The sequence below is a fragment of the Cryptococcus depauperatus genome, chromosome 8 (assembly GCF_001720195.1).
Source record: "Cryptococcus depauperatus CBS 7841 chromosome 8, complete sequence".
Classification (NCBI taxonomy): Eukaryota; Fungi; Basidiomycota; class Tremellomycetes; order Tremellales; family Cryptococcaceae; genus Cryptococcus; species Cryptococcus depauperatus.
Window position 1 is genome coordinate 1,002,584 of NC_089475.1, and position 26,673 is coordinate 1,029,256.

At 44.5% G+C, this 26,673-nt stretch overlaps 9 protein-coding genes across 9 annotated transcripts; 4 read left to right on the forward strand and 5 right to left on the reverse strand.

The window, feature by feature from the left end:
* Positions 1 to 129: 129 nt before the first annotated feature.
* On the reverse strand, positions 130 to 4,113 carry L203_106311 (uncharacterized protein; the record flags this gene model as incomplete). The annotated part of the gene is made up of 11 exons (XM_066215667.1): positions 130 to 947; positions 996 to 1,495; positions 1,541 to 1,724; positions 1,774 to 1,972; positions 2,021 to 2,152; positions 2,201 to 2,299; positions 2,351 to 2,497; positions 2,550 to 3,159; positions 3,535 to 3,563; positions 3,622 to 3,745; positions 3,794 to 4,113. The coding sequence occupies 11 exons, from the start codon at positions 4,111 to 4,113 to the stop codon at positions 130 to 132; spliced, it is 3,162 nt and encodes a 1,053-aa protein (XP_066071764.1).
* Positions 4,114 to 5,267: 1,154 nt separating this feature from the next.
* On the reverse strand, positions 5,268 to 5,868 carry L203_106312 (uncharacterized protein; the record flags this gene model as incomplete). Its single annotated transcript, XM_066215668.1, has 3 exons — positions 5,268 to 5,320; positions 5,377 to 5,524; positions 5,566 to 5,868. 3 exons carry the CDS (start codon positions 5,866 to 5,868, stop codon positions 5,268 to 5,270), a joined length of 504 nt encoding a protein of 167 aa, XP_066071765.1.
* A 2,349-nt stretch (positions 5,869 to 8,217) lies between these two features.
* On the reverse strand, positions 8,218 to 11,236 carry L203_106313 (uncharacterized protein; the record flags this gene model as incomplete). Its single annotated transcript, XM_066215669.1, has 5 exons — positions 8,218 to 9,366; positions 9,423 to 9,456; positions 10,027 to 10,045; positions 10,107 to 10,123; positions 10,176 to 11,236. 5 exons carry the CDS (start codon positions 11,234 to 11,236, stop codon positions 8,218 to 8,220), a joined length of 2,280 nt encoding a protein of 759 aa, XP_066071766.1.
* A 700-nt stretch (positions 11,237 to 11,936) lies between these two features.
* L203_106314 (glycogen debranching enzyme) lies at positions 11,937 to 17,508 on the forward strand (the record flags this gene model as incomplete). The annotated part of the gene is made up of 15 exons (XM_066215670.1): positions 11,937 to 12,137; positions 12,223 to 12,389; positions 12,490 to 14,587; positions 14,636 to 14,729; positions 14,786 to 15,024; positions 15,073 to 15,196; positions 15,250 to 15,424; positions 15,478 to 16,180; positions 16,230 to 16,336; positions 16,392 to 16,564; positions 16,616 to 16,812; positions 16,862 to 17,065; positions 17,117 to 17,206; positions 17,254 to 17,356; positions 17,411 to 17,508. The coding sequence occupies 15 exons, from the start codon at positions 11,937 to 11,939 to the stop codon at positions 17,506 to 17,508; spliced, it is 4,773 nt and encodes a 1,590-aa protein (XP_066071767.1).
* Positions 17,509 to 17,873: 365 nt separating this feature from the next.
* L203_106315 (uncharacterized protein) lies at positions 17,874 to 18,223 on the reverse strand (the record flags this gene model as incomplete). The annotated part of the gene is made up of 2 exons (XM_066215671.1): positions 17,874 to 18,103; positions 18,154 to 18,223. 2 exons carry the CDS (start codon positions 18,221 to 18,223, stop codon positions 17,874 to 17,876), a joined length of 300 nt encoding a protein of 99 aa, XP_066071768.1.
* Positions 18,224 to 19,531: 1,308 nt separating this feature from the next.
* Positions 19,532 to 20,662, forward strand: L203_106316 (uncharacterized protein; the record flags this gene model as incomplete). Its single annotated transcript, XM_066215672.1, has 1 exon — positions 19,532 to 20,662. One exon carries the CDS (start codon positions 19,532 to 19,534, stop codon positions 20,660 to 20,662), a length of 1,131 nt encoding a protein of 376 aa, XP_066071769.1.
* A 1,456-nt stretch (positions 20,663 to 22,118) lies between these two features.
* Positions 22,119 to 22,827, reverse strand: L203_106317 (40S ribosomal protein S18-B; the record flags this gene model as incomplete). The annotated part of the gene is made up of 4 exons (XM_066215673.1): positions 22,119 to 22,158; positions 22,218 to 22,469; positions 22,518 to 22,651; positions 22,789 to 22,827. The coding sequence occupies 4 exons, from the start codon at positions 22,825 to 22,827 to the stop codon at positions 22,119 to 22,121; spliced, it is 465 nt and encodes a 154-aa protein (XP_066071770.1).
* A 326-nt stretch (positions 22,828 to 23,153) lies between these two features.
* On the forward strand, positions 23,154 to 23,915 carry L203_106318 (60S ribosomal protein L44; the record flags this gene model as incomplete). Its single annotated transcript, XM_066215674.1, has 5 exons — positions 23,154 to 23,178; positions 23,230 to 23,343; positions 23,401 to 23,502; positions 23,614 to 23,672; positions 23,787 to 23,915. 5 exons carry the CDS (start codon positions 23,154 to 23,156, stop codon positions 23,913 to 23,915), a joined length of 429 nt encoding a protein of 142 aa, XP_066071771.1.
* A 909-nt stretch (positions 23,916 to 24,824) lies between these two features.
* L203_106319 (uncharacterized protein) lies at positions 24,825 to 26,574 on the forward strand (the record flags this gene model as incomplete). Its single annotated transcript, XM_066215675.1, has 7 exons — positions 24,825 to 25,013; positions 25,067 to 25,191; positions 25,243 to 25,377; positions 25,434 to 25,523; positions 25,575 to 25,947; positions 26,001 to 26,111; positions 26,164 to 26,574. The coding sequence occupies 7 exons, from the start codon at positions 24,825 to 24,827 to the stop codon at positions 26,572 to 26,574; spliced, it is 1,434 nt and encodes a 477-aa protein (XP_066071772.1).
* Positions 26,575 to 26,673: the final 99 nt, after the last annotated feature.

Below are 26,673 nucleotides of genomic sequence, written 5' to 3' on the forward strand. Positions count from 1 at the left end.
AATGGAAAGCAAAAGTAGGTACGAACTCGTGCAAGATGACTGGTACACTTATATATTATAAAACAAAAAAAGATCCTTTAGTTTCTATGTCCTGACAACCCTTTCTATTTGGTCTAAAATTAAAGAATCTCAAGCCATCCATCCATGATTAGTCCAGTTTCCAGAAGCATAGGGACTAGGCTGAACAGTCATATTCAGATTTTGTTGGTGCTGTTGTGGCATAGATGCGTTGTGCGATTCAGAAGTCTGCAGGTGGCCAGGTTGTTCAGGGCGTTGGGATCCTTGACCTTGTCCGTGATGTCCAAGCTGCGGCCGACCTAGACCACGTCCATTGAGCATATTAATACTAGCTTCACTGGTTGCAGGAGGTTGTCCTGTTGTTCCTACACCGTCCCAACCGAACCCAAACACTCTGCTCAAAAAATCGTCTGGAGCTTGAGGGGCTGTTGCCGATCCAACAGGACCATTGGTACTGGGAGGAGTTGGAAAATAACTAGCCAGCATACTCTGTACAGTTGGATCAAGCTGAAGTTGACCAAAAGAGCCTTGAGTAGTGGTGGTATCAACTGGAAATGTATAAGGACCGTTATTCGTAACACTTATCATTTGGTGAGGATGTGGAGGTTGCTGTTGAGGTGTAGGAGTTGTAGCGTTTATTATTGTCGGTGCAACTGGGATGAAAGGCATAGGGTAAGCGTCAAAGACGGGCCTTTCACAGTCCCGACCTCTTTCATTGAAACTGCGGGTAGGTGAAACGTTAGGTATGTTCTCTTGAGAGGTGCTACCGTTACCAGTAGAAGTACTAGGTGACTGTGCTTCAAGTTGAGCTTGACGAATCAGTTTTTTGACAGCACTCTGAAGGCCAGAATCTTCTTCATCGCCTGCCAGTGATGCTTTGCGCTTGCCTAAAGCGGTACCAGGAGGCTTACGACGATCTTCCACCTCAGCTACAAAACCGTTAGCTATCATATTCACATGTCAAAACGGTCGTGTACCCAACAACAAGTCCATGACTTTAACAGCCGCCCTTGAAGGATGTGACACATCCGCGATTTTCCTCATCTGATCTAATGCTCCCTTGACCTCATCAATCTTTTCTTGTACATCGTTAGAAAACATATCCTTTCTGCTGGTTCTGAGCAGGTCAATGATAATCACCAATCCGGAAACAGATACATGGAACAGCGGCAGCCACCACTTCTCCAGGTAAGCTGCTGTGCCCTCAGAATCAGACATCATCCTCAGACTGGCCCTTGCTGCCCTTATGCATTGCTCTTTGGAGTAGGCAAAATGCTCGTCTTCATATCCGCGCGATAACCAAGGACGATGGAGGCGAAGCATACGAGAGTGAATGGCAAGGCTGAGAATAATCTTTTCGTAATACTGAACACGCGCCTTGGGCTCTTGGGAAGGAACTTCCTTGTTGTTGCAGTCTGGCTGGAAAAAAGAGGGTAATTCCATCATCGCTTTTCGAAGCTCACCATCAACGCTCAATCTGTGTGATAATTAATGAAACCCCTTCAGAATCAATTTCACCCACACAAAAGAATAAGGAGGGTGATTGTTGTTGTTTGCCTGCCAAATTTGTCTTTGAGAAATTTCTGCAAACTTTAGTCGAGCTAGCTGAAATGACATTCCCGTTCTGACATTGAGCGGTTGAGGTCTGATAGGGAGTCCATCAATGATGTCCTCATCTTCAATGTTGGCGGGGAGGGCAGTCTTAACTAAGAAGTCCGGGTTAAAACTATTCCATCCAAGCCAATTAAGGCTCACTGTGATCAGGTTGAATGCTACAAGAATAATTGTAGCTTGGCGCCAATGACCAGTCCAGAAATACCAAATTCCACCAAATTCTTCTCCCAACTTCACGCTGTATCAGACTTTCCCAGCGGCCTGTCCACATAGGTAGGGGCTTTCCATCAACTGCTTGTTGCTCAGCACCTAGACGCGAAAGACCAAGGCCTTGCGCCATCTACAATGACATATTAGCATACATTCTCGAAAGTTTGGATGTTATTACTTTGATAGCAGCGCCCAACAATGCCCATGCAGCATCAGCTCGGTCTCTGTTGTTCATGAAAACACCAAGAAGAAGGATGCACTGTAGAGCCTCCATGGTGTGATTGTCCATAAAGTCAGCAGCCCAAAGGGCCTGTGTCGCACGTTAGTTAGGAAAGCTTGATGAACAAGAGAGACATACACCTCGAGCTGCCTGGAACCATGTATCAGGTAAGGTATGTGCCTCTTCTTCGGTAAAATGCTTGGCAATCTCAGCTGTATCCATGAATTGCATCCCAAGCTTAAAATGAGTCAAAAATTTGCCAACAGTTACCAAAAAGAGATTGCTCACAGTGCAGACTGTAAAATATAGGGCTATAAAGGGAAGAGCAATCTCTTGAGTTACTCGATCAGGAGGAAGTGAATGAAGATCGTTACACTGGCGTAGAAAAGTCGGTACGTGCATGCATCGATGCAACCATTCCACCTTTTCAAGATACTGTATTCTTTAAGCACAAACTCATTGAAAGCAACATGGGTGAGAAGCTTACAGCATTAACCAAGAGCTCCCCTCTCTGTCTGAAGGGCAGAAGCTTGGTCAGGGCCACCATTGCCAAATCCGTCTTTCTAAAGAATAAATCAAAGACTCCCAGAGGACCGAGGATATCCAATAATTGCTCGATCTTTTGCTGTCTCTCTTCCTGAGACAATATAGGCTTACCCTTTTCTTCAGGTGTAGATAAATTTGTATCCATCTTGTGACCTGTTGAAGATGCTGATCCAGGATTATATCCCGGGGAAGAGGGATAAATAGGGAAACTAGACTTTGCAAGATGATAATCGTTGTTTGGAGCGGGCCTACTAACAGATGATAGACGTGCAGCGAAATGAGGTATCGCATGGCTTCCATCGGCCCTCGATCTTCCAAAAGCAAGGTGCTCCAATGTCAAAGCCGCTCCTTCTGTGTCATCCACTACGTTATCATCATGCTTTGCTTTCCTGCGAAGAGCAGCAGCAGCTGTAGAATCGGATTCTGATCTTGATTTGAGAAAGTAATCAAAATCAGCCTTGCGAAGCGCTCCCGATTTGAGAAGACTAGCTTCGAGAGCGTCTAAGCGATGATTCACTATAGCAATATCCGAAGCCGAAGCGTAATGGCCACTAAAAGTTGATTAACAGTGATACGGTGCTCTGATGAATTTGTATCAGAAGAAGAAAATGAACCACGCCAACAGTTTTGGACATGCCAATGACTCCGCTAATGTTTGATTCAATGCTATTCAAGTGAGGCATGAAATTGCTTGCTCATTGAATATCATTTTCAGCGGGAAATTTTACCCAAATCCCAAATCCCCAGCTCCAGTCATTCTGAGTGGAGTCATCTGCACGACAACCACAATCATGCTGTGACTGCATTCGATGCTATTGGTTGAATTCTAATTGAGAAAAGGCCAAACTCCGCCACAGGCAAGCTCTCCAGTCAGACCTCAAAGCCACACAGCTCCATTCATTTCATGGTCCACAATCGTAACTTACATAGACGATTGAGATGGCTGCTTGTCAACCTGTAATTGGATTTTATCAGACGTTTCCAATGTCACGCATAGCACGCTCTTCACCCACTAATCCTACTTCATGGCACTTTGCTTGATCATTCCTCAAGATACACGGCCCTGTCTCTTGCTTAAACGCATATTCATGGACGAATGTTGACTCGTCAATTGAGAAACACTTACCACATGGGAACCTAGGCTAGACATCAGTTGCTATCCGTAACAAAGCAGACCAAGCCCACTTTTTGTCACACCTAATCTTCCTTCTCCGACACTCTGAACAGCTCTGCACGACCCTTCTTCTTGTACCAACCGTTCTTTTCTTCTCCTTATGGTGAAATGGACTTGTGCCATGAGTATTTCCATGTTCTTGCTCATGATGCTCGCCATCCTCATCTGGAGACATTGTCGCTTCGTGATTCAAATCACCCGAAGTTGACATAGGTGAGGTCACAAGAGGCTCATTTTTTATATGCAAGAGTTGTGGGAATGATGGAAGTTGAGGAGCACCATGCAAAATTGGCGGAAAGGCAGTCGATGCTGGGGGTGGCCGAAATGACATGGCAGAAGCAAGAGCGAGCAGAGAATGCTTGCCTATTGGACACGCATAGATAGATACTTTGTGCCGATAAATAAATAAAAAGTTGTGAAAGAAAAAGAATAAGCAAATCTAATCCATGTCAACAAAGTTGACCTTGAAGGTCTTGATGCAACTAGGTTTTATTTATTTATTTGCTCCCTCCATTCTGTCCCATACCTAAGAAGTGAGTGGTTAGTCACGCCTTGTTCCTGGATAAATAAGACATATCTTTTATTAAGGGATTTTATTTATTTATATACAAGTTTTATCTATTACAATTGAATGATTAGAACCTATGTTGTGTAGACTAATGACTTTTGTAGTCATCTTTATCACCTACAATGCAGCTGAGCCTACAAGCACTTATCCACTCAACCATATACAAGCCTTACTTTTACTCGAACCCATCTACAAGACTCTGTGACCATCACTCGACAAGATTCTTGCATTTTGGGATATCTGGGACTGTATACAAAGAGCAGTACTATAGCCCCTGAGCTTTGCTGACAGTATGTATCAGGCAAGGCTTGCTGGGATAAGTGTAGACTTGAAAATATGAGCCACTGATGCAAGTCGCAAGGACATACGAACCTTTGTAAAGCGTAAGAGTCGAGCCTGCCGCAGAGAATGAATGATGGACTATTGTCGCTTGCTACAGTCCTCTACCATCCACCATGCCAAACACCGAAAGCATCTCCCATACAGCCGTAACCACACCCTGAATGTATTTGCAGAGCAAGGGATAGCCACTACTCGACTAGCCAGTGTTATTGAGAAACGAGCAACATACATATACCATTGTCCCTCGTTCGATACAAAACCACTCTCTTTATCCAAGGCTAGAGCTATCTGACTGGCTTGAAAGTTATTGCGACGCGAGAAATGATACTTTTTCCTGTTCCAGCTTATCCTTCAGCTGCTCGCAGAATGACAAAACAATCACCAGCCGCAGGTGTAAACATCAACCAATTCATTCTCATTAAAACGTCAACACCTTCATATTTATAATTACAAAAACTTCCTTTCACTCCATTCTTATACAAATTTCACGTAGATCAAAAAGCCCATGATTATACACTCATACGGTATTGTACATGTCAACTCGGGCCACAGAAAGGCAGCCTACGTCTCGCCGCTCATGCAAAGGTGGTCATATTGGCCTCAGGCGGGCTCTCAACGATGTACCAAACTGTCAAGGATAGTCAGCAGAGATCACTTTGACAATGGCATGAGACGACAGCTTACCTTGGTTGGCATTGCCACTTGTACACTGGTAAGTCTGAGGCCCACCTTCTGCCTCATCAAGACATTGGTTGCCGCCAGTGATGGCAATACGGTTATCATCCGTAAGATACCAAGTTTGCTGGAAGAGACCTGGATAAGGTGTCCAAAGCTACAGCTCATCAGCTGTTGCGCCACAACTCAACACCTTACCTTCAACAGCTCATTGTTCGTGTTTCCAGTACCAGCATCCAAGGCCAAGTTGTACCCATGGAGGATAACACTACCGGAGCCTGGGTTGATATCCCACTTGGCGCCAATGTCGCAACCGAGTGTCCCTACATGCATGCCCTCTCTCCAAGGGCCGGTGGGAGTGAGACAAAGGCCGTTTCGACCAGATTTAATCTTGACGCCACTATAACGCTTTGCAAGGGAATGATGCTCCGCAATGGGAGATGCGGTGACACTGACGCCCAAGATGGACAAGAGGGTAAACAAGCAAGTAGAAGCCAACATTAGAAATATTTCGATAAGAGTGATTATACTTGAATGTGAATGAGACAAAAGCCTCTCTCTTGAATCCTTTTATACCTTTTCCTGCCGGACCAAAGACCTCATTTTCCAACTCGCCGGACATTCAAGCAGGACAGCCTCCCTCAACCCATCATTGTATGCACATGGTGATTACTGTGACGTATTCGCTGCTGACGTAGCGACAAACACCAACTGCTGTTACTGGTACTGCATTTTCTTCTCCGTCCCTGGTCGTCCTCTTAGACTTGTCTTGTGGTGGCAGCGCCTTTGGAAGGATGTCACCTTGTTTGCTTGATTGGGACGGCCCAACATTCCTGGCCATGAGCCACATGGATGATTATCTGCCAAGACCAAGTGCTTCTTGTGCTCTCTCTTTCCGGACGGTACAGCATGTCCACTGCATCGCTGATGAATGAATTTTGTGTTTTTTCTTTCTTTTTCTGAAAGAATGAAATAGATAAATGAATTTGTAATTCGCCGATATATTGTTTTTATCTCGGTCTTGAGATTAGATAACCGGCGGCTAATTTCTAAAGCTGTGTTTGAGTACAACATGGGTTATATGATTGAAATATAAATCACAGTACATATTATGCTATGCCTATGTGCATATGGAAAGAGGCTGCTGACGCTGACAAATACAAGGAGGCTGTGTCTGGCCTGGGCGATTAGTTTCAATGGGTATAGCAAGTGCTGGCCATCTACTCTTTCTTGGACGCCGTTTATAGTCACCCGTCGCGAACCGTCCTTATAGATGAGCCTAAACGACGTCACGAAGGTCTCTTTCTCTCTTATCGCTGTGTTGGACCATCTTTATCACCCAACGTGGGCCCAACGCTCCTTCAAATAGTCGAGCCAATCCTTCCGTAGATGGCCCAAAGCCTCAATGGTGGGAACCTGTAATGGGGAATCTTTGGATTGCTATCAAGCTTTCAACGAACTTAATCGGGTTGTAAGTATTCAAAAGACACAAGACAACGACAAATAACTCTCCTCACCTAGGATCCAAATCGAAGCCCCGAGGGAGCTGTAGGTCATTAGTCTTTTGTACAAATCGACTATTCAAGCCTTATGGAGGACGATGGTATGCTCAATGAGAGAAACTCCTCTCGTCGGCGCTGGCTTACAAGGATTGCTCGATGCAAAGCAAGAGAATACCGACGGCGGGATTGGGACAAGGGTGTATCCACTTCAAGAAGAGTTATGGTGCGAGGCTCTCCGTGCTGAGTATGGCTACCCCACGTATTTATATGATATTTCAGTAGGAGTCGTGGATCTTGTTGAGAAAGGTCATGCCGGCAAAGCCAATTGAATATATTTCGTGGCGGCGTTGGAACGATCAGTATCCCCATCCACGGTCCCATCATATAGGCCAAGTGGAGTCTAAGAGAACTGTTTTGATATGGTTAGCGTTCAGAACACCTCTTGACAATACATCACTGGGTTAGGAGGCGGTGATGGCGGTCACAATGAAAAGGTCGTTCTGATGATAGAATTGCCATGGAGGTATCCGACATTGTGTACACTGCTGAAGAGAAGGGTGGGTGTATAATGGTGTTCGGAGGCAGGTCGAGAAGCATTTGCTCTTTAATTTTGAATCGAGTCTAGACACTGTAGTCATTCAGCTCTTCCTGATCAATATATCTGTCCGAGCCTAGCTTCCACTCTCACTATCTTTGTACAATGTTTCGCCCTAGCTTCCCCAGATTGTACCCATCTGTGACTCGTCGACACGAGACACGGAGCCTAGTGTTTAGCTAGGAGGGCTGGATATAAACCTTGTCTTTGAACAAATCATGCTGAGCTTCAAGTGCTTGTCAGCTAGCTCATCGACCAGATACAACACGCCAGATAGTGTACTGACGAGCAACATGAGTACAAATCAGTCGTCAGACATCTCTGATATACGCCAACAAAATCTCACTGGGATACAGCAATCAATGTGGTTTTTGAACATCTTACGGGCCCAATATTGTTTATCTGTACAACATTGCAATGGTTCGTACACACATTTGAGGCAGAGACACACTTGTCCTGCCAATAATGCTAGTTCGATTAGGGACGCTACATTCGCTACAGGTCATAACGGATACCGCAGCTGTTGTACAAGTAATACATGCCAACAAATATATGCAAAGCCCAAAACTAGAGATATCGTCAACTATATCAAGTGACTTGAGAGACAACGGCCTTACCTGTATAGAAGGAAAACTGCTATCAATCAGGACTAATCGGGACGTCTACCCCTCACCCGCTCGAATTCTGATTGATAGCTCTATTTGATTAAACACCAACAGCAAAATCAACCTCGTTCATTTAAACAAATCTCGCTCAGTCGAATACCGGTTTCTCCCATTCGGATTCCTCCTCGCCTTTTTCTCTCAGCTTGAAACTTTCCCAAAACACCGTCCATGTTTTTCCGCCTCTTTGCATCCCTAAATCCTCCACCAAGATACTCAGTTCCCTTCTCACTTCTTCCTCGTCAACGACCTCAAATATTGGTGGGACACTGTCTCGCGAAGTGTGAATTCTAAAAAGGTTATATATCGCAAAGGCAGTTGTTCGCGCTGCTGACGGGCCGCTAGTGGGAAATGGCGACGGAAGAAAACGAATGATGAAAGGTGCAGGCGTTTTGTTGGGTAAGTAAACCGGGGATTGTTGAGGTTGAAGATGGACTCGAATGAGGAGAGTAAAGTCAAAGATTCTCTGTCCGGACCGACGGACAGAAGCTTTCATCCATTTTGTCCTGCCTCTATACGCAAGAGTCCTGAAAACTTGCTGAACAGATATACCATCATAACCCTCTCCACTTTCCAGATCAACACAAAGCCTCTCCAATTTTGGAACTTGATCTTCCAGCATTCTTGAGAAACTCATCGCATAGATCATCATGGGCGATAGCCCCTGGACAGGCTCAAGCGGCTCCCTGGGGTCATCTGGGAATGAGACAATGTCGTGAGGTGGAGTCAGGAAGAAGCGGAGGATTGGCCAGCTAATTTGGATGTGCATAGCATTGGGAAATAGAGGATAAGTGACTTCTGGTCGTGGGTGCCAGATGGGATCTGAACCACGGGGCGTGGGCGGACGATAAACTTGGCGCATGATACCTTCCATAGACTCTGGATCTGTGAAGACCAATATTTTGACCAGTCTCAGTGATTTAGCCTTGCGACTCTCGGGACCATGGGCAACACCATAAAAGAACAATGCACTGTTATTTGCGCTTAGGACTACGCGAGTATAGAGCTTTGGTAAGATTCTGGGATGGAACGATTTTGATATCCGAAGTAATAAGGTTGGGCAGATATCTTCAAGAAAGGCAAAGATGACATGGTGGACGGAATGTAATGGTTTCAGCGTCGTGAGCTCAAACACTGGTGGCGGGGATTGAGGCTTGGGCTCCAGAGGCTTTGGGATTGGAACCGGACGTGCGGCAAACACCAAAGCATCGTGAAGAGTGGCTGACATGGCGAAATGAGGCTATCCAGTAGATTATTAATAGCAATAAGGCAGAGGGAGATGGCAACACTACTGACAAGGTCTGCCAGATTCACTGGGTCACCAATGATGCTGGAAAAGACTGATACAGTAAGTTGAGTATTTTTGGAGGACACCAGTTAGATTTTGCGTTTGACTTGTTATCTTTAACGAGCGTTTAGTGATCAGCCATATATATGAATTCTTTAAGACACGCTGCTCATTGCAACTTAGCAGCTGTGTCCACTGACAGATTGGGTCACGTGACCGAATGGAGATTCCCTTATATCCGCAGAATGTACTTTTTAAATCTTCAATCTCAAACTCGTAGTAGTAAACATTTCTTTGAATGCATCTCTTCATCTTAATCCCACAATGCTAGCCATTAATGGCTTTTTGGAGCTTCTCTTGCTCTAATATAAGATTGAGTCAACAAAGTCTCAAGATGGGATTCATTTAGATAAACCCGAGATACAACGTGATGCAGGAGAGTCCATAGTAACACTTGTCGAACCGGTATTCCATGTTATTGTGGAGCAGTTGCACGTTAATCACACAATATGAATAGGGTACTCAACGATGTTGAGCTTCGCCCAGTGGTTCATGAATACATTGTCTCGTAAGATTGTTCAAGTTTGACTGGATAAAAAGCCATATGCGAACAGTTTCATCATCGCCTGTTCTATTTAAGAATTGTTGTCAATCAACAGGCCGAAAGCAAAAGGCGTATAACATAAACTCACCAGGTGTCCATCTTGAGCTATTTCCTACCACATGCTTCACAAGGTGACATTGTCTCTAGCTCTGTGAACTTGATGATTTTGTCCCATTCTTTTGTCGAATATAACTCGTCCTCATCTGCTCTGCTGCCGCCAGCCCATATATTCTGTACCAGCTCTGCATTCAGCACGCACACTTCAATTTCACAAGCTCGTGTCTCTTCTTCTCCCGGAGTTCTATCGTTTGTTATCATATCGCTATAGTTGATAATTTCTTTAATAAGTCTGTCTACAGCCGTAGCCATGTTCCTAGCCTTTTCAAAAGGACTTTGGCGAGAAAACTCATGATGAGCCATGGCAATTTCTAAATCGATGATGGTTTCGTCAGGTGGCAGTCTTGTGTGGAAAACGATGGTAATAGGTGTTCCCAACACAATTTCCCCAAAAAGAGGGCGCTGATCCTTGCAATCATAGAGAAACCAGTGAATAATCACTCTTCCTTTTGGCCGGTACAAGCTAAGCGAGTCTATCACACGAATGCCGCTGTAGCTGTCGCCCTTGGTAGAGTCAACATACATCATGTCAAAACAAAACACCTGGGGTTCTACCATTCGAAAGAGCAGGTCTTCAAACTCGCCAGCAGTGACGTACCAATTCCCGTGGTGCCGCATCCAACGTCGTGATTGCTCGTTGTCTACCACGAGCAAATGATTTGTCTCCCACCGCTTTTGTTCGGCTGTGTTGACGTCTTTGGCAGCATCTGGTAATGACAAAAGAATATCTTTGCCCAAAATGACGTACTGGGCCGAAGGGAAGAGAAGGGGGTACGCATTCTCGTCGCACATGTAGCCAAACTCATGGGTAGGATACTCTCGGGCTGCCATAACCATTGCTTCAGCTGCCCAAATATCTTGAAAGGTGATTCTCATGGTATGATAGAGAGCCTTCGATTTGCGGGTTGTAAAGTCAAACCCGCCATAGGGGTACGGTAGCTCGACTGTCTGATTCACACACATACCATAAAACAGCTTGGATGCGTTCTTCTTGGAGAGGACGATATCATGATATAATTTCGGAATGACTTTGTCATAACACTTCTTGGACAGCAGAATAAGGGTGAGAGGTATGATGTGTTGAAGCTCGTCAAAGATCATGTCTAGTATATCAGGAGACAGTGGACTAAGAGTTGTTGTGTCATGATTTGAATAAGAGTATGGCGAACTCGAAGGAGATAGGAATCTTGGCATGGATAAACGGCCCTTCCTTGGATTGGTACGTAGCGAGCCGAATTTTGTAACCGCAAGCAAAGAAAATTACCAGTCGGTTTGAAAAGGTATAATACAATAGATAACTTGAACCAAGTTACAAGTATTCGGTTTCTTGCTCATTTCTTGGCTGGCAATGGTATCACTCAGTGCGGAGATGCACCAAACTCCATCTCTTTCTTTCATTTCTGATGTAATTTTGCCCTCAGTACTAGTCAAACGAGCTGGTTATCCTATATCTTATCTGCGTGCCTCCTTTAAGCCTGAAGTGATGCGAAAAATGACTAGAAGAAATGATAAATTATGTTGAAACAATAATAAAATCTCAGTAATGGTATGCGATGGGACGCGGGTGACGTGTTATTTGTTTTAATGTAAAGCAGAGGCCAACGTTGCTTTATCAAATTATGACGTCATACGAGTGTCCTGTTCGTTTAGCAGGGTGACTGGCTTTTTGGTCTTTCATAAAGGCAAAGAAATTCTAATTCTATTCCCTTTCTTGCTTTCTTCCTTTCTTCTTTGAACCTCCTTCTTAATCCTCCTTCTTAATCCTATCTGACTTGGATCAGCTTGCCTCTGCACATCCTTCATGACAATCGCTTCCGTTGTAAGGCCTACCAACATTGGTTTGCCTAATGCTACCAAAGCAGGCAACGAGCCAAAAAAGACGCCAAAGACACCACAAGATGAGGCCATCTCGTTCTTTACCCATGTTGGACAAGATAGCGAGCCAGTTCAAGTCTGGGAACTTGCTTTAGAGGACGATGGGGGCCCTGGACCTGGTAAGAACGTGAGTTTGAATGACAAAGTACAAGGACTCAAGATATGAGGCTAGACTCAATTTCATCAGGCATTGTCAACTGACTAGAATTCAGTATATCCGTCTTCCGCCTCCAATCAAACCATACATTTTAAGATTTTCCATCCAACCAGGGACCGAGGTCTCCCGCAATGGCGTCTTGAAGAGTGACTTTCCTATGGATGGAGGGGTATTCCAGCGCGGAGATTGGAAAGAGAGGAAACTGCCATCTGATTTAAGCAAGTAAGTAACGTCCATGATACATGTCCCAGTGTGATATTGCCAAAACCGCGTTGTGTCAAGAGGGTCACTCTTGTGTTGCAATGTTACTGACAAAACAAAGACCAATTCAAATCGATTTGCCCATTTCGGCTCCTGGTGCTTTTTGTTACTTTATTGAATACGACTCTCCGTCTTCCAATCACCGCGTTCAAGGTCGTCCTGGATATTTCAATGTTGACCCCATTATCCACCTTCCTGCACGCACACCTTTTTTCCCCCAGGATGTTACTGTTGTCACCAATCCGCTCAACGACGAGTCCTCCGGAGCGATCCTTCCCAAGGACGCCGCTCTATCTCTTGATGGACTTACTATACTCTCTACTCTTGCCAAATGGTTAGGAACGACAGACAAATGGGAACCCTTCTTTGCCGAGTCCAGCCGAAGAGGCTATAACATGCTTCATTGGGCTCCTCTTCAGCAACGCGGCGAATCTGGTAGCCCTTACTCTATCAAGGATCAACTTGCTTTTGACAAGAACATCCTTAAAAACTCGGATGCCACCGACGGCGGCTTACAAGAGATTGAGGATGTGATGGATTTCGCGAGAAAAAAGTATGGCTTAGGAGGGGTGACGGATATCGTGGTAAACCATATGGCCTATGATTCTCCTTGGCTGCAAGAGCATCCCGAGGCTGGCTACTCACCATACAACACACCTCATCTTGCCCCAGCAGTCGAGCTTGAAGACGTTCTTTTTGATCTCACAGACAACCTCTCTGCGCTAGGTCTTCCAACCGTTCTTAGATCAGAAGAGGATCTTCAACGTCTTATTCCTCATATCAAGGATGCTATTGATGGTGCAAATCTTTGGGAGTACTATGTCTTTGATGTTGAGAAATCTGTGAAAGCTGTGGCAGAGAGCTTGATGAGCGGCAAGAGTAAAGCTTGGAGTGGCGAGGAACTGTCAAATTTGAACCTAGATCAACTTGTCAACGTTGTGAAGACCTCCAACATTATTGACAACTACCGAGCTTTCTCTTCCCGTTATTGTACGTCGGTAGGGCCGGCTGTGGCAGCAGGGTTTATTCAAGCTGCCTACCCCGATGATTCTGTTGAAAACCAGTCATCCAAATGGGGTAAGATCCTTGATATCCTCAATGTGGATCTCTATAAGGAAATCAATGAGGATGTTAAGATCGCTGTGGACTCAACCGTTGGAAGGTTGAGGTATACTAGGTTGGATGAAAATGGCCCCAATATTGGAGAAATTAATAGAAAGACTCCCATCTGCGAACCGTATTTTACCCGTCTTCCCAGAAATGAAACGACATCGAAACACCCTGATTCTGCCCTCTCATTAGCCAACAATGGTTGGATGTGGGCAGCTGATCCGCTCAATAACTTTGCAGAGTATCCATCTAAAGCTTATATACGCCGAGAGATCATTGTATGGGGAGATTGTGTCAAGTTGCGATATGGCTCAAAACCAGAAGACAATTCTTGGCTATGGCGGCATATGACGTCTTACGCTGAGCTTCTCGCTGGAATCTTTGACGGCTTCCGTCTTGACAACTGCCATTCTACCCCTCTTCCCGTTGGAAAGGCTATCATTGATGCGGGTAGAAGAGTCAACCCAAATCTTTATATTATGGCTGAGCTTTTCACCGGAAGCGAGGAGATGGATCTCAAATTCGTAAGGGAGCTGGGCATCAACAGTTTAGTACGAGAAGCGTATAACGGTGATACTATCAAAAACTCTGGAGATTTGCTTTGGCGGTACGGGTTGGGTAGACCAGTAGGATCAATGGATGTCGCCTGTTTGACCAGCGCGGGGGAAATAAACGCTTCTTTACCTAGTGCAAACGCCGCTTCTAGGCCTGCGAAAATTACTCCTCTTCAAGGATCAGTACCTCATGCGGTAATGTATGACCTAACTCATGACAACCAATCCCCATTCTATAAACGAACAGCAGAAGACGCTCTCTCTACAGGTGCGCTCGTCACTTTTTGCGCAGCTGCAGTGGGATCCAATAAAGGCTTTGATGATCTTTATCCAAAGTACCTCGATCTTGTAACGGATAACAGAATGTACAGCTTGACCAGTAAAGAAAAAGAAAGAGAAGGCGGTATTGGACCAATCAAACGAGTACTGAATGCTTTGCATGTGGAGATGATGAAAAATGGATTTAGCGAAGGGCATGTTCATCAGGAGGGGCAGGTGAATAGAACACATTTGTGATAGATGCTATCAGCTTACCACAGTTAGTATCTCATGGTCCACCGAGTACACCCCATCACCCACAAAGGCTACATGCTTGTCGCTCATACTGCCTACAAAGGCTTTGAAGGCCGTGGTTGGGGTAGGTCATATTTTAACCGCCTTTAAGTTTTTTTTTGCTTACCGATGAATCGCAAGTTCATCCTATCAAACTTGGTAGGACATCAATATCTTATCTTTTTGGAGCTTCCATCCATACCGATTTTTCACGATGGAAAGATGACCCTTCAACTCATAATGGCATTCCTTCAGTACTGAAGGATATACCAAAGCCAGAAATAAGGAAAGGGGAGGAAAACGGTGAAACTTATGAGGAGGTTATCGTTCCGGATGAATTCCCGCCCGGTAGCATCATGGTTTTTTCTACCCAAATGAGCGTGAGTTATCATTTGTACATTCACTGACAGTTCACTGACAATTTTAAGGACATTTCTGGAGACTTGGATGATTTCTGTAAACAGGATGTCGAAAAGTCTATGAGCGAGCTCGATCTTGTGGACTTGAATGTGGTTCTTTATCGAGCAGATGGTGAAGAACGGGATGCGACTGGTGAGTGCTACATTTTGGATAGCGACTGGTGTTTTTTCTTAATGGCTTTACAGGCGGCGATGGTGTATACACCATTCCCAACTATGGATCACTTACTTATTGTGGTTTGGAAGGATGGATGCATCCTCTGCGAATCATCACAAAAAAAAACGACTTGGGACATCCACTGTGTCAACACTTGCGAGAAGGGACTTGGGCGTTTGATTATGTTACCCAAAGACTCGAAAGGTCGGGCGCTTTCTCTGATATATCTATTGTGAGGCTTATTTCATTATATGTAGACAAACTGGCGATCTGCCTCGACTCTCTGCCCCTGCAAAATGGCTTTCTTCTCGTTTTGATCGAATCAAGGCGACTGTACCTTCCTTCATGCGGCCCAAATATTTCTCTCTTGTCATACATGAGGCGTATAAAGCTGCTAGAAAAGCTGCCATCGAGCAGTGCTCTGAATTTGTTTCATCGGGTCACTCATTAACCCATGACTTGGCTCTCTGTTCCGTACAGATGTATGGCTTGGTCAAGAGTGCGAGTCTAGATCCTGCAAAGGCTGTGCCAAGTTTAGCAGCAGGTCTACCTCACTTTACTGCCGGCTGGGCAAGGTGTTGGGGTAGAGACGTATTCATCTCTCTCCGTGGTCTTTTCCTCACCACCGGCAATTTCCAAGCTGCCCATGCTCACATTCTCTCTTTTGGTAGTACCCTTAAGCATGGCTTGATCCCCAATTTGCTTGACTCAACTCGGAACCCTCGATACAATTGTCGAGACGGGCCCTGGTGGTATATCCAAAATATTCAAGACTATACTGTTACTGCTCCTAATGGCCTGTCGATTCTGGCTGAGAAAGTCAAACGCAGGTTTCCTGCTGATGATACATGGGTTCCATGGGATAGTCCTAAAGCGTACGAATGGGAAAGTAGCGTGGCAGAATTAATTCAGGAAATTTTACAGAAACACGCTCAAGGTATTGAATTCAGAGAATACAACGTAAGTTCAATTTCTGTTGACTGATATGACACATACTCATTCCAAATAGGCTGGCCCTAATCTAGACATGGATATGAGAGACGAAGGATTTAACCAAAAAATATGGGTAGACTGGACGACTGGTATAATCTTTGGCGGTAATAGGTACAATTGCGGGTAAGTATCTTTCTTGGGAATGTCGTGTTGCACTAACACGACCATTGTGTCATAGAACCTGGATGGATAAAAACGGTTCTTCCGAAAAGGCTGGCAACAAGGGCCTTCCGGCTACACCTCGTGACGGTGCTCCTGTTGAAATCACAGGTCTTCTTAAAAGCACTGTTACTTGGCTAGACAAGCTCAGTAAAGGTGGCAGCTTCCCTTTCAAAGGTGTCAAAGCTACCAGTGAGTGCACATTCCAGGTATGTCTTGAAGTTGATTAATGGTTTCCTGCAGTCGGTGGTGAAGAACGCATAGTGACCTACAAGGAATGGTCCGATCTTCTTCAGGCTTCTTTTGAAAAATGCTATTATGTTCCAAGCAATCCTGCTGAAGATGACCAATACATGATCAACAAAAACCTAGTGAACCGACGAGGAATTTATAAAGACGTATATGGCACACCCAAGGATAGAGAATGGAGTGATTATCAGGTGCGTAGATGATAGTCCAGTTCTAACTTTTGGCTCACCCTCTCAATAGTTCCGATGCAATTTCACGCTGCCAATGGTTGTAGCCCCCGAACTATTCACCCCTTCAAAGGCTATTGATGCTCTTCGCATTGCTGACGCCGTCCTTCGGGCTCCGTTGGGTATGAAAACTCTTGACCCTTCAGATAGCCAATACAGGCCAGATTATGACAATTCAAACGATTCTTCAGACCAATCCATTGCTAAAGGTTGGAATGTCAGTATTTTAAGAAATTTCCATCAATATTTTACTAATGTATTGGGGTAGTATCATCAAGGACCGGAATGGGGCTTCCCTCTTGGTTGGTTCCTCTTGGCGTATCTACAGTTTGATCGTATTGCTGGGGAAGGCACATCTGTCGGTCAACTCGACATTTTTACAAGGCATCACTAAACATACTGTAGGATCAAAACAAAACTCTCCACTACATCTCTAGCATACTTCGAAAGCTCGCGCATCACATTGATAAAGACCCTTGGCGAGGTTTGCCTGAGCTTACTAACAGTAGTCAGTCCTTCTTTCGTCTGATCCTAACATCTATTGCTAACAATGTTCCTCCAGATGGGTCTTACTGTTATGATTCTTGCAACACTCAAGCTTGGAGTGCCAGTACAATCCTCGACGTCTTGGAGGAAATGCACAAACTTGGACTAGAGTAGAATTTATAGACAGCACACTTTTGCCCGTTCTAGAATTGGCCAGAATGGGAAAAGTTTGATACTATTTGAAAAAGATATGTTCGTAGAAAAACGACGATCACATCTTAAATGTGCTGAATTAAGAACCTGGCCAAGTGCATGTCCAAGACCATCAATGGGTTGCACAAGACTATACATATGCTTAGCAGTGTTCTATTACATTAAAGAAACAGATTGCTTATATCTACGCAACCAACGTTCAAGGGATATTCTACGAAACGATATACGACAAGGCACAAGAAAAGTATCAACAGCTTTTTCGACGAGAACAGGTAAATAGATTTATAGGTTTGAAGGTCCCAGAAGGGGCATGTCTTTGGGTTGGACTAGAAGGCCTCAGGACGAGTGATACCTGTCATCCTGACAGCTATTTCGAGCAGGAAAATAGGTTCAGAAGGGTTACAAGTCGAATAGTTTGGCCGGTAACAGACTCGTGGAATGGTATCTGACGATGGCTCGTTGGTCGCTTTGATGATGTGGGTGTATCCATCCATCGAGATCTTAGGTCTTGCCCTGGCTGGGTCGGGTTTGAGTACTCTTGACAGGTCGATTTTGACTATAAAACTCCATTAGCGTAAGGCTTCCCCGCGGATGAATAGATAATACGTGTCATAGCTTCAAGCTGTGAACTGTAGGCAGGCGCTTTTGGCTCTGAATACTTTGATACTCTGCTCATATATAGCAGAAAGGAAGAAATGTTGGGCCCACGTTGGGTGATAAAGATGGTCCGACGCAGCGATAAGAGAGTAAAGTTTGGCTGGTCGAGGGAAGCGCTTAGCTGCTTGCTACATCCACAATACCGTCTCCCATATAGATTGTATACCCTGCCACTCTCGTGCTTTATAGCCCTCAGGTTTTTTTTACTGTTCGCCATTCACTACTTTTCACGATACAGCACGGTGCATAGGTTATCCCCGCAAGCCCCAGCTATGGTTAAGTACCGGGCATGCATACACCCTCTGGCAGCTACAATCATTTCACTTTGTTCAAACATTGTGGCTACCGTCCACTTATATCCTCTCGTGTCGCTTGGATTGGCTGTCACTGTTACTCCAGGATAGCCGCTCTCTTGAGATGTTGAGATAATGCTGAAGGGGTTTTTAAATAGCCTCCATGAGGTCAGAGTTTGAAAAAGGTGCGCGATGCTACCAAGGAATCCAACAATGATCCCTTAGTTCAAGTTTGCTGTAGGCTCTGGTTAATCTTGAACGGATACGGTTGTTGCTAGGCGGATTGCTTGAAGGTGTTTCTAACCTTGAGGCCAACTGAGCTTTTGTCGGTAAGTGACTCGAATTCTATTCTGAGAAAGATTGGATCAGGTCGATGTGAGCTTTTTGGTAATAAATGATGCAGTTATAACATTTTTTTTTATAACTTGAGACAGTTATACCTTGGCACGCCTATATTTCATCAATTCACTCCAACCTTTACCCGCGCCTATCCCCTCCACATATCGTCATGTCACGTGACTATGCTTGTAGATGATCCTCAATCCGCAGAACTATAAACTGATCAAATGATAGATTGACGATTTACAAATCCACTTTGTTATGCCATTTCAGGCGCAAGAAAACAAATCAGCTGGGCGTATCCAACTCACATCAGCAGAGGGAGTCGAGTAAACATCAGGAATCAACATAGCACCACGTTCCCGTCGAGATATCTATATAGAAAGTGTGTTGGTATTCCCACGACCTGGTTTTTTGGCTGGATATATGTTGGAGGTGGATATTGGGTCAAGACGACTGCCTGCACTGGAGCTTGAGTCGATCTGATCTTGTAGATGGCCAAACGGATTTGAAACTAGGTTTGTCTTTTTGTCGGCAGCTCAGAAAGGTGTCAGATAGGTACTGATCATTTACAGGCGTATAGGTGTTGCCAAGGCTCAATAATTGAGATTTTGGGTACTATTGGTGGCTGCAGGTGGAAGACGAAATCAGTTCAACATTGTCAGTCACTCAGCAATCCCCGACTTGCGTGAAAGATGTCTTTTGATGGCTTTGGCACTGCTGAGGCCGAGTATCCAAATTTTGAGGTGCTGGAACCGGTACACGACTTGATACTGGAACAACTTTATCACCTTGCGCCTCTTAAATACCTTTTACTCTGCCACAAGATATATCGCCAGGCTATTCCCATCCTCTACCATCGCATCGTATTTCGAAATGAGCTTGATCGTTGCCCTGGGATATGGGAGAAGGTTTCGTCGCGTCAAATGGAGGCGTACTCGCATGTGAAGGATGTTTCCTGTTTCAGTCTGGCTGCTTTTGCTTATGCCCAGGGATGCTCAAAGCCTCAAACGATCCCCGTCTTCCCCAATGTTAAGCGTGTGGAATTTCATTGGATTCTCAACAAGAGAAACATACCTCCTCCTGCCCTTGATACTATCAGCCAGGTTATTGCCAAAGTCTTTAAAAAACCCTTGAAAGAAGTTGTCTTCTGTCTGGAAAGTCCGGGAAACTCGTCCAAAGAGATTAGGAAGAAGAGCAGCGAGCGACTTTATCAAATGTCAGTGCTACTTACGTCCCTCAAACCTGAGATTGCAACTTTTACCATCAAATCCTCAAATGCTGAAAGCTACGCAGAAATGTCTTTTGGGTATATCGAAGATTTGCAGTACAGTTGGAGTAATGGAAAGGTATTGCGAATGGTTTTAAAACCCTCCCCGCCTCAAGAATCATCTGTTTCTATATCTCAAACGCTTTCGCTCCTGCCGATCGAAAAGGCTTCCAATCGCCTCACTTCTTTGATTCAACGTTCCGATAGCCCCAAGACTCCATCCAAACACCATTCCACCCCGTCTTCTCCTGTGACTATGGCAACCTCGTCCCTTCTTGTGAGAACTATCGTTGCTCACATTGAGGAGGTTCATAGGCATTACATCTATGCTGTGTGCGGTGCTCAAAAGGACTATAATCGAATAGTTTTTAGAGGACAGACTGGAATCAATTATGGAGTGAGAATCGTGGATTTTGAGTATCATTTGGAACATGCAAAAGAAATAGAAGAGAGCGTCATGGCTGTGTTGACAAGAAAGAATGATGAGCTTGTGGTTGAATTTGTCAAGTCGAGATGTCAATTTGTAGATTTGGCTGGGGATTATCTGAATATGTAGCTAGGTGCTTGGTACAAGGTATAAAATATCATGTTAATGGAGGGATGAAGACGAACTGCTTCGAAATTTTGGCTCATTGAAGCAGATGTGACTGACAAATTACATCTACTGAACTATAAGAGTTTGTGCACCACATATCACAAAATCACCTTTCAAGCAACTGATCTTCAAGGAGTTGGCTTGGCGAGGGAAGTTCAAGCTGACTCTCCCTGGGCGAAGAATGGGAGGCGAAAGTGCTTGTATACTCATCAAATACAATGTTGCTCTTGAGATTTTATAGCGGACCTGAATGCATTCACACAGATGAAGACAACTCGCCCAAATGAGAATGATGAAAGATTATCTTCCAATTCAACAGCCAGAAGGCTATAAACAAGATATAGTCAATCGAGAATAAATGCGGCATGGCTGGCGAAACACCATTGCAGTTTCCTGTCTTTCACCGCTTTGAAGTTGGCAATCTGGAGTGACTGAATTCCATAAGCCGACAAAAAGGTAGCAGCTACACACTCCTGTTAATACTAAACAGCTCATCGAAATATTCCCCACACAAATTCAAGAGCATGAAGAGGCAGAGTTAATACCTGCCGAGTCAAGATGGCGTCCATACAAAGAATGCTGTCGTGAATTCACTTTGTGGGCATTTGATATATGCTGATTGGAAAGTGAGTAAAAAAAAACGGATAGTTCATGCGAAGGAACAGGCCTCTTATTGGATCTCTTTATCCCTGGGGCTTTCGTGATTGACAAGCACCCAGCCTTGACAAGTCACTACCGAAAAAAAGTGTATGTAACTGATAAAATGATAAGTCGTTCCACGCAAATTTCGAATCAAATAGTTTGGCCTCTCATTGACTGCCACTCATCTCTCTCCTAGCTATCCACGAGAACATTGAAATTGCAAGGTTATTCGTTTGTGGTTCCTCATTGGAGGATTTATTGATGCCATTTGATCAACTTCATCATCTTAATCTTGAATACGTTCAATCAACCTGAGCATCAAAGTGTTATTCTCATCACGCATCTCCAATCAAATCGACAAGCGCGAGGGTCAGTATCTTACATCAGATGATTATCTCTTGTTAATAAAAAACGATTTGAGTTGTGTCAGAATTATGATTACCTGATTCTCCTGAACTGAATTGATGTGATAAGAGTGTCGCTCCTCAACTAAAAAACAGGCAGGGGTAGATTTTGCTTGAAATAGACGAAGATTGAGCCGAAAGTGGGCTCAACACACTAAAGGTTCAATATTTAGAGTGAGCAGCTCAATGCCTACCCCCAAACCCCCCAGATTGGTTGATAAGAGGCTCGGCCATTTTGAGCAATTCTTAGATATGCGCCAGACCTCGTGAAGATCACAGTCCGTAAGCTGTAAAGATTCGAAGAATATGTTGAGACGTGATACGAGATGGTGCATCCCGTGCTACAAGCCCTCCCAACAACCCGCGTAAGCTTATTTCTTGCCTGCAACGGCCCTGCCGACACGACGACCGCTAAGCACTCTGTGAGCGGTGTTCCAAAACAACAATAGTACCAATAGTGGCAAACGTACGTGGTCTTGGTGTGCTGACCCCTAACCTTCAAACCCCAGTGGTGCCTCAAACCTCGGTGGGATCTGATTTTCTTCAGCCTCTCAAGATCTTCACGAAGTCTCTGGTCGATAACGTTGGAGAGAATGTGGTGGTTCTTGCCGTCGACAATGTCTCGTTGCCTGTTAAGGAACCAATTGGGAATTTTGAATTGGGCAGGGTTCTGCATGATGGTAACGATTCGCTCAAGCTCATCAGAGTTGAGTTCACCAGCCCTGGAAAGATATCAGCAGTGCTAGCCGGGGATTTGTGATCTGACTGACCTCTTGTTGAGGTCAACGTCGGCCTTCTTGCACACCAAGTTGGCATATCGGCGGCCAACACCCTTGATCTCGGTGAGAGCGTACATGATCTTACCGCCGCCCTTAACGTTGGTGTTAAGGAGACGCAAGATATGCTATGGTCTTGGGTTAGCCCATGGTTTGATTCCAATCCAACAATGTCTGCCCATCTCCAAATCTTTAACCTCCTAGTTCACTCCAGTACTTCTTTCGGAGTTTTGTTCTCTCCCTCACATTCTGGACTGCCACTAACCTGGAATTGCTGGTGAGCTTCGAGGGGAGCGAAAGACATATTGGCCGTTTTTTGAAGGAATTGATGGACAAACAGAAATAATCAATGCGACGAGAATATACCAAAGCCCACAGAGACTGTGAAGAGAAGACGGAAGCAATTGTGCCACATACGGAATTTCCTCTCGGGATTTTCTCGGAGTTTCTCGTTTTACAACTTAGAAACTGTGGCGAATTTAATTCCGTTGCTTCTTGGAATTCTCCTAGTTATTGGTTTTGACAAAAGCTCTCCTTCGCTTTAACCTTCAAGAGTTTGCTTCTACTTCCAAAATGTAAGTTGCACCTGTGAAGTGTATGAAATAGTGCTGACCGTGCATCTTGTCTTTGATGTGGTCGTGTATAGGGTCAACATGTGAGTAGGGATAATATATATATCACAAAGACTTGACTGACAGAGCTTTAGCCCCAAGTACGTATCTTCAACATTATGCAGAATGGGCAGATAGGACGAATCAATACTGGAAAAGCTATGGAGTACTGACAACAGATTCTTTTTCAATTAGGACCCGACGAACTTGTGCGTTTCTAATCATGGAAAAGGACGGATAATACGGGTTCTGATACTAGGGCATAGACTGCAAGAATAAGGCTTGCAAGAAGCATACCCCTCACAAGGTGACACAGTACAAGAAGGGCAAGGATTCTCTATCTGCTCAAGGAAAGCGACGATACGACCGTAAGTTTGGGCTTTCCTTGAGGTAAATGGATTGGAATAGTAGGATGAAGGGGTACTTGTGGGAGGAGATTGATGAAGACTTCTAAATAAGATAATTGACTTGTTATATAGGAAAGCAATCTGGTTACGGTGGTCAAACTAAGCCTGTGTTCCACAAGAAGGCAAAAACTGTACGTTTATAAATTCCTGAGGAACGCCTGCTAATCATGCCACTCCAAATTGTTTTCTTACAACTTTGACATTTCTTTGACAAACGCCTCAATCAATTCTATCTGCGTCCACAGACCAAGAAGGTTGTCCTCCGTCTTGAGTGCACTGTCTGCAAGACAAAGCATCAGCTCGCCCTTAAACGATGCAAGCACTTTGAACTCGGTGGTGACAAGAAGCAGAGGGGTGCTGCTATCTCTTTCTAAGCTACTCTATATAAGTAGCTGGATAGGATATGCAGAAAAGGAATGGAAGGACTTGATACGCAGCTGGATACTAATCATGGAGTTGATGGCTGGGGTATTTGGGCTTGATTTCCTGGGGTATGGGATGTATGATTATGCCCAAAATATGTCACGCTTTGTGAATCCACCGTCAATCTGCGTCAACTGTGAACGATGTGAGCCAGCTTCACAAGCGTGGGAGGATGATGACTGGGGCATGATTCAAGCGACACTGGCCTTGATCTTTTATCTGATTAGGCCAAACATTCAAATCCAAGCTTATACGTAAAGTCTCAGGATTTCGAGCAGCTGAACACAGCATCTCTTTCTGATTCACTCGGTTGAAAGTTGTCTCTTTTGCCTCGACACTTTGTAAACAATCTACGACTATATACTGATCAACGTGATACCCCTGGGCCTTTTCTTAAAAGACTCTGTGCATTTTCATGCTTCCGTTGGTCGCTGGTTATATCCGTTGTATTGACATTTCACAAACATTCTCATGGAGAAAACTACAACTATATATAAAGTCTTTACCCAATGTACAAACTGAAATATCCATATTCATAACATTTAAAAAGCAAAACAATCTGATTCCGCAACTTAATTGCTATATCCGCAATATCATTAACATTGACGGTTGTTAAACATTATACCAACGATGTGCAAGTATCAAGGAAATTATTTGCCTGTTCTATGCGGATCTACAAACAATCCTCAATATACTTTCGGCGGATGTACAACATTATGGATTCGTCGCAAACGATATAAAATGCAAGGTGGTTTGGAAAGAAAGGATCCATGATATTGTCATATCGTTCTCTCATCTAAAATAAAGTATTAGGCGTACTAATCAGTATGGCTAATGACCCATCGAATTTAATCGACCATATGGAATCGTTGGAATCTTCGATAGCGACTCTGGTGGATGAGAGGACTTGTCTCTTACCAAAAGATCAAACAAAAGCTTCGTATGTCAGTACTGTGGTAATTGACAGCCCGCTTCTGGCGACGATAGAGGATGTTGGCGATCAGGTAGAGACGGACGATGACTGTCGTCAATCCACGGATATGCAAACAGTAAGTTTCCGGATAGCCTGAGGGTAGTTTTTTGCTGATAGTGTCGGTTCTAGTTGGCCAACATTCTCTGTGACTTGATTGGGACTGGGATCCTGGCGAGTCCCATTGCCATTGCTTACAGTGGCTGGGTCTTTGGCCCACTCATCTTGATTGGCATTTCGTGCTTAACTTTGTGGACGTGAGTTGTGTGTGGCTGGTTTGGCACTTGACTGATACTTTGTCTCGTCAGTTTAAAGATTTTTATCAGGATTATTGAGAAGAATCCAGCGTTGCGTGATTTTACGGAAGTACTAGTATATGCCTTGGGACCCGGTGCAAATAGATATATCGACCCGCTATTCTCTTTCGACTGCTTCATCTGGAAGTGAGTTTCTGTCAGATTCTGACAAAGACGTGGACGCTGACCTCTTGTGACAACAGCGTTACTTTATTGGTCCTATTTTCAGACTCTTTTGCCATTGTGCTTCCTGTTCTTACCAGTGATCAGTGGAAGCTGGTTGCTGTTCTCTGGTCTGTCAATTCGGCTTTGCGTTGCGAAAGGCTGACAGATTGGGCGGGTAGGGTCGTGCCCAGTAATTTTATTCCTCTTCGGTATTTGTCATGGAACTCTTGGTTTGGCGTGGTTTGCAGCTGTGCTCTCGCCTCTTTTCTTGTTGCTGCGGGTATTCTCACTTCTTCCTCGCCGGGTTCTCTTCTCCATCCTGCTGCGACCGATCTCTGGCCTACGTACGGTTGGGTCAACTTTGGCTTATCGATTGGCCTCCTCATGTCTGGTTTTGGTGGACATTTCCTCATTCCAAGCTTGCTCAGAGAAATGAAAAACCCACATCGTGCTGATAGAATTTGTGAAATTGGCTACGCCATCACTGTTGTCTTGTTTAGCGTCGTTGGGTTTTGTGGGTACTTGATGTTTGGCAGAGGCGTTTCTGATGAGGTAAGGTTGCTTGCTGTATTTGCGGGATCTTGATACTTATGGAACATTGGCAGATTTCTCGTGATATGGGATTGTTGTCGACTTTGCCCAGCTTCATGTCTAAAGCTCCTGTCTGGCTGGTTGCTCTGGTTGCAATCACAAAGCTTCCTCTTTCTTTCCGACCTGTAAGCGTCTCCAGTGAGCAACTGCATGCTGTCGCTCATCTGACTATTCTAGATGGCAGTCGTCATGTACACCAAGTTGGGCCTTCACCCGCGAGTCTATGTTCCCGACCGAAAATCTTCCATCTGCGCCTCAGACTATGCAGAAACTGTTCATACCATTGAAGACTCTATCATATTGATAAAATGTGTCAAACGCGAACGAATCAGGTGCATCTATCGATGGCTGGTCACCACCGTCTCGGTGATGCTCTTTGTTGTTTTTGCAGTAGCTTTGCCTTCTTTTGAATGTCTTGTGGGTATCATGGGCGGCTGTATCAGTATGATTACTTGTGTTATTTTGCCCATTGCTGGCTCAGGAAGATTATGGGGTTGGCCTTGGTGGAGAAAACTCTTGTTTGTCGTATCCTTGGCAATTTGCCTTGTGGGTACTCTATGTTCTGTCATTAGTGGTTACCAGGGATAAGATAACAGGAAGTTGGAACCAGTCATGAACAACTTTGTAGAAAATAGAGAAGATCTTCCACTTGGGTAATTTGTAACTTGATATGGCATGGCACTATAA